Genomic DNA, 7,072 nt, shown 5'->3' on the forward strand with positions numbered 1-7,072 from the left:
TAAAGGATTTAAAGGGATAGGACAACCACAATGTCTTTCAATTTTTAAATACCGTAAACATCCATGTTTTAGGAGTAGCAGAAAATTTCCCAGACTCCAAGACGTGCAAATTTGATTCCATTCTGAGAAGGAATGGCTGCTGGCAGTTCCACATGGCACTCTTCTTCGAGTAGTGGCCTATATGGAATAAAATCCTCTTAAAAGTGGTTTTCCGAATATTTAGGTACAAAGGGCAGTAACAGAGTGGGCAGGAGGAAGGGAGAGGCAAAAAAAGAACTGCAGTGTGCAGCTCAGCTTTTGCAGTTTCCTCTAAAACAAAGCAGGGATGGAGGAGGGATAGTTGGTGGTGGTGGTGTGTGTGTGTGTGTGTGTGGGGGGGGTATTTTTAGGGTGCAGAACTTCAGCGACAGAACAGAAGAGAACTAACGTACGTCGAAAACAGTCAAATAACCACAAAGGATCCCTTTTAAGGTGAGATTTGACCAAATTGTGCACAGGGATAGAGTTATTCATTTATTTTCATTCAGTTTTATTATTCAAAGTATGCAAGTGTATGTGAAGTTTTTAACAGTGTCAATTTGCCTCTTTTTCAGCTTTGGCAAAAAAGAGGCAAGTGGCTGCGTAAAAAGGCACTTTCACGCAGGATGGAGGACCTTTTACTTGAGCTGGAAAGTTGGTCTCATAATGTTTCAGCCAGAAATTCCAGTTGCAGGAACGAAAGTGGTGCAGAAAACAGCACAGTGAACCCTTTAAAGCGGAATGAAGAAGCAGCCAAAGTGGAGGTGACCGTCCTGGTCCTGGTGTTGTTTCTCGCTCTCATGGGCAACCTGTGCGTCCTGTTGGCCATCCACACCACCAAGCACAGTCACTCCCGGATGTATTACTTCATGAAACACCTGAGCATTGCAGACCTTGTGGTTGCAGTCTTTCAAGTTTTACCGCAGCTCATCTGGGACATCACCTTCCGCTTTTACGGACCTGACATTCTGTGCAGGCTGGTCAAGTATCTCCAGGTCGTGGGTATGTTTGCTTCCACCTACATGCTGGTGCTGATGTCCGTCGATAGGTGTTTGGCTATCTGCCTGCCATTCCGCTTCGTCAACAAGAGGAAAGACCGCATCTGCGTGATCGCCTCTTGGATGCTCAGTCTTGTTTTCAGCGCCCCGCAAGCCTACATCTTTTCTCTAAAGGAGGTCGGGAACGGGGTTTACGACTGCTGGGGGGACTTCGTGCATCCTTGGGGTGCCAAAGCGTACATCACGTGGATGAGTCTGAGCATCTACATTCTACCAGTGGCAATTCTAGGGATCTGTTATGGCCTTATATGCTTTAAAATCTGGGAGAACATCAACATGAAAACAAGGAGAGATCGCTTTGTAGCTGTCACATCCAAAGGAACTCATCCACTGTCGCGTGTGAGCAGCGTGAGGCTTATCTCCAAGGCCAAAATCCGCACAGTGAAGATGACATTTGTGGTGGTTATTGCTTACATTGTGTGCTGGACTCCCTTTTTCTTCGTCCAGATGTGGTCTGCGTGGGATCCTGCTGCACCAAGAGAAGGTAAAGGCACTTTCCTGGAGCCTCCCACGGACTGTAAAATGCTTAGAGCTGAACGTTGTCACAAAGATCACAGCGTCAGACGTTCAGTGGTCTTAAACTACAGACACAGGCACACTTCATTTTGGTATTTTTCAAATGATGAAACATTAATCTTAGAGGAGGAAGAGTAAAGCTTTAACTTGAGACCTTTCCAAAGTGAATACAGATTTACAGTAGGTTCATTTACAGACATTATCTGCTGAAAGCTGCCAGAGCAGCAGGGAGTCTAACAGAGAGAGCTCACCCCACTGGTTGTTCAGATATTAAGTCACAGTTGCTTTGCTTTCTCCTTCCTGGTTAGCAGATAAGCAGATCTGTTTTTTTCATATCAAATCGGAAACTTCTGAGGTCAATTTGGTGTAAAAATTACTTGCCTATCGTCACTACTCATACTAACTATAACTATATTAGGAAGTTACTCAGTGAGGGATCTTATCAAATCAAGTCCTTTATTACAATTTTCATTTTTCTTTTTAAAAAGACATTAACAAAAGTGAGGCCTGGTTTTTGGAATCTGATTTTTGAAAATGATGTGACTCATCACTAAAAAAGCTCACTGTTTACCTGAAATGATTGAAAAATATCAGTCCTTAATGAAGAATTTATCAAATTTGTTTTGTCAAAATCCTTTTTCTATTTTGTCTTTAACAAAAAGTGTTTTTTTTTTTTTTTTTGCCATTTAAGAAGTTTAAAGTCTCCCTGGTCACTGGATCACGTTTAAGCTGATTCAGTGACCAACAAAGTTGGAAGCTAGTCAGCTCTTCATTTCATCCTATGATAAATATTACCTGACACAACTCACACATTTAAATGAAATAAAATAAAAGTTATTTAAATAAAAGTTCATTTCACAATGTTACAGAAAAAATTAAGATAGGTTATTTACATTTTACGTTTAATTCAATACATTTTAAATATCAGTAACACCCTGTATATTTATTGGTTTATTTCAAAAGATTTTCTTCAAGCATTTGTTAGTTTTGGTGTCTTTTCATTTGTGTCCTTTGTATATTTAATGCTCTCAGTGGAGATCATTGCAGTTCAGCAATTTTTTTTAACTCAGTTAATTAATAAAGTGCCAATAATCTAAATAGTTGTTCTAGAAAACTTTAAAAAATAAAAAAACAAAACAGTAAACTACATTTGATCAACTAAAATGGTAAAATCCCAGTATGTTCAGATAATTCTAATAAAACTATCATCTTTATTAGTGCTGCCCCCTGTCAAAAGCTTTGCCCCCCCCCACTTGCCCCATAATTTTTGAATAAATATGATCATAATTATTGACAAGAATTAAGAATAAATCAATACATAAATAATAAAACAGCTTGAAATACATACCCCCCCCCCATTAATACTGAGTGGATTTATAAGTGACCAACAGATTAAAGGGGTTTGGGTGAAGTCCCTGTGCTGAGCAAACACAAGTCAAGGGGAAAAAACTGAAGCAGAACCAGACTCAGGCAGGACGACAGTTTGCTGTAACAGGACGTTAGAGACGGACAAAAATGAAGAAGGTAGGAACATTTGTACTCTGACAAAACAAGCAGGTTAGCAATACATGACAGAAAGCAGATGACCAAACCCAAAAACCCAAAGACTTCTGGAAAAAGGAAAGACATGACAGCGTGTTGGGAAACAGGATCTACGGTACTCATTACATCTCCAACAGGAAGCAGACACGCAGGCTTAATTGGGGTTTCATGTCAAACTGTTGAAAAGCATCAGAATGTTGTCCAGAAGACCCAAAATGTACAATTAGTCTCATTTTTCAGATTTATTTAGGCCTTTTATCAATTTTCTGAATACATAATGTTTTTCCTAAATTCAGGGCTCCTATGGGAAGCTAAAGCCTCAGAAATTATTCCCAAAATCAGAACAAATATGTAAATGAAGACTCTCATTCATCCAGGTAGATTCCATCATAGTAGTAGGTGTATCCTTTGTGCTATCTTAGATGACCCCACCCTTACATTGACGTGTTATCCCAACCATGACAAAGGTGGATAAAGGTGGAAAGATTTCATGTAATCCATGGACACCAGTGAGGATCACAAATCATTGAAGAAAAAAGGTTCAGAGCACTAGTGGGTCTAGATGACCCAACTCCCAATGTTAAAGTGCCTAGGATAGCACAAGGGTTAAAGTTGAAGACGTTTCACCTCATATCCAAGAATTGAAAACGCCTATTGGATAAGAGGTGAAACGTCTTCAATTTATAAACTAAGTCCAGATGACAACCTTTAAACCTACTACTGATGGAATCTACCTGGATGAATGAGAGTCTATATAGACATACCCAGAAATTATTCTATAAAATAGTTCCCCTTAGTTATCTGCCAAGCCTTTTTTTCTCCTTGTAATGGTTTTTGCTGCTGAAACAGGCTGAAATCTCGAACATTTCTGCAGCTCCCAGTCAACTACTCGTCAATGAATAGTTGATTTTGATATAACTCTTTTCTTATTTAAAATCAAAAGAAAAAACCAAACCAAAGTTTCATTCAAGAAAATAATCTGATTTGGGAATTATGATTACTTTGCAAAATCTTTATTGTTGCACAAATCCACCGTTGTCCAAAAATGTTAATCAAAGAAGTGAAACTTCTCAGAAAAGATAGAGAGAATTACTGAAAAAATCTGGACATGAACACAAGAGGAACAGAGAATGCATTTAGTAACCATCAGGCAGGAAGTAAAAAGAAAGTGATCCTTCACAGCTGTAGTTAGATTATGCGCATTATTGGAATATCAATTACTCTGTCACTTTCTCAAGATATTAATCCTGCTAAGGTTGTTAAGATTCTGATATGTATAACTAAACTGTACATAAACCTTTCATGGCTGTTTATAAAAACATTACATTTCAAATGGAACATTCAACATAAAAGTTTCTGTTCATAATAAAGCTTGAAAGTGAAGATAACGGAGGTTAAAATCCCAGTGTGCATGTGTTTTTTGTCTAAGTTCTGAAAGTATGCTCTCCAGGTTGCTTTGGGGGCGGAGTGATCAGATGGTCGAGGGCTTTTAGTCAAAGTGAGGAGGAAATAAATCTTCACATCATTATCACTCTTTGTAGGATTTAGTGATCAGCAAGTGAACTTTCTTTCACAGTTCATATTCTAGCCCTGATATGATCAAATATTTAGTGAGAATCATTAAATGTAAGGGATCAGTCTCAAGTACTGGGGCACCTAATCTCAGGTTTGGACTGAACAGTAGACACACTGTGTGTTTTCCCAATTTAGATAAGCAATTTTTAAAAGACTGAGGCTGAAAAGTTCTAAGTTTATCATTTGTTTCCCACAGAAATCCAGGCAAACTGTTTACACAGGTATGTTTTCCTTTTTATTAAAAGAACTAGACCACCTATAGGCATGATATCACACAAACAAATGTTTGTTTGTGTTTGGTGAAGGCTAAAAATATCTTACATCTTACAAACGGATATTACAATGTTTGAGATGTTGTAATTGAAGCCACGCAATTAAAATATCAGACTAACCAATCGATTAAAATGAACAGCCTACAGTGCCAAACTTTTAAATCAGACTGTGGGTAATCACTTATTACTGGGATGGATAAAAATCTGCTGCTTCACAGACTTTTTAGGGCTCAACAAATGGTACCAATTTTCTGGCAAAAACAGTTTCAAGTGTTTTTTTTTTCTTCCAACCTGGTCTGGGTCGGAGTCTGTTTCATCTTTAAACCAAATTTCCAGTAATTTAGGAAAGTGTTGTAAAGGGCAAGCTTTATCTCTGAACTGGTAATTCATCCGAACCATTAGATGAAAGATAAAAGTGAAAAGGAAGGTATTAACGTTTTTTTCCACTGTGTTTGAGGAAAGTACCTGGGCTGTCTGGATTAGGAATAAAGGAACACACACCAAAGACTCAGCAAGAGTTAGCATGTGCTCTTTCGCCCCATCGAAAATCTTTACCTATTAAGTGAAGTCAAGCTGCACATCTGGTTTGACAAGATCTTTTGGAATCGGACCATCTTTGGTCTGAATTCACTCGTAACCCCTAAAAGACAATCTAGTGCTCTGGATTTTGTGCAATTCGGACACCAGACTCACTGCTTTATTGTAAACGGCAAATATGATGTCACCCATTTGCTGAAGCAAAAACCTTATAAATAAAAACATTTTATGAAGATTGTGAGTATCTTCTGTTTCACTTGCCAACTGAATGAGTAGTTTATAAAGTATAGTGAGTATGGTGTTTCTTTTCACAGGACTAACAGATTTGTTTTAGTAGTTAGGGAGTAAAGTAGGGAACTCAGATGTGGATGTTACTTATTATCATATTTGCCTATTCAAAATCAGTCGGTTTGCAGGAAAGGTCTAAAGTCTTCATCTATATCTAACCCCCCCAACAGTTCCTGAGTGTAGGTACAACTCCAGCTTTCCACTCTGAGTGGATGGTTTTACACATTTCAAAATTTCAAGGGGAAAAAAGTGCTTGAATATTTTATTCTTGACTATAGTAGACATGTAAGGTCGCTGGTATCCTGTGGGCTTTGTGCTAATAAACATAGTTGGCTTTTCCTTTGGTAAAGAATCTTAAGGAAATTGCACACTGCAATAACGCTCTGTACTTTATGTGAAAGTGTGTTTTGAAAAATGTTGTGGATCACCAGCATCCGTTTTGAACACTTGATGTTTATATGACACAGAAAAAAAACGTGTATGCTGGCTTTCGTTTTTCATCTGGATTTATCTTCAGTAGGAGGAAATAAATGTTTAGTTTCTTAGATGCTTTGTACGTTTGACCCTAACATGACAGATATTTGTCTCTGTCTCTCGTCCCAGACATGGCCTTCATCATTGCGATGCTGCTGGCCAGTCTCAACAGCTGCTGTAACCCATGGATCTACATGTTTTTTGCTGGCCACCTCTTCCATGACCTGATTCAGTGCTTCTTCAGCTGCTGTAGACAGTACCTGACAGACTCTTCCTGTGGCTGTGATGAACAGCCCAGGGACAAGAGCAGCTCCTCCAGCGACGTCATCAAGAATGCCAGAGAAGCCTCACACACACATCCAGCTTAGAAGGCAGGAAGTCTCTTTCAACCTTTTTCGAGCCAAGGTACACTTTTTCCTTGACTAAAATCCCACGGCACATCAGCCGCCAAAGATAAGAAAAAAGAGAAACTCTATTGTCTGTATTGATGTTCAGTCTCTCCATGATCTCACGTGCAATTTTTTGTGATAATTGAGGCAAAAAAAAAAATTGAAGTTGCAGCTGTTTTTCTAAAAGTCGCGATGGTTTTCAAATATCAATAATAATAATGATAATTTTCTTCCAGTTTATTAAAATGCAATTTCATGTAAACCTCACAAAAATCAAATAATTGACTTTCTTTATAAACCCTAATTTATCTTTTACATTGTTTTTATGTTTGGCAAGAGCAAATTTTGAACAAATATATAATCACAGCATGCTTGATAAATTTTTGACAAAAAAGACCAACAT

At 38.2% G+C, this 7,072-nt stretch overlaps 1 protein-coding gene across 1 annotated transcript; it reads left to right on the plus strand.

Annotated features, from left to right (window-relative positions):
• The first annotated feature begins 409 nt into the window (after positions 1 to 409).
• Positions 410 to 6,818, plus strand: itr1 (isotocin receptor-like). Its single transcript, NM_001278870.1, is given in 3 exon segments — positions 410 to 471; positions 594 to 1,560; positions 6,410 to 6,818. Coding segments are annotated over 2 exon segments (1,155 nt in total). The 5' UTR covers positions 410 to 471; positions 594 to 644; the 3' UTR covers positions 6,649 to 6,818.
• The last annotated feature ends 254 nt before the right edge of the window (positions 6,819 to 7,072 follow it).

The sequence above is a fragment of the Oryzias latipes genome, chromosome 5 (assembly GCF_002234675.1).
Source record: "Oryzias latipes chromosome 5, ASM223467v1".
Lineage (NCBI taxonomy): Eukaryota > Metazoa > Chordata > Actinopteri > Beloniformes > Adrianichthyidae > Oryzias > Oryzias latipes.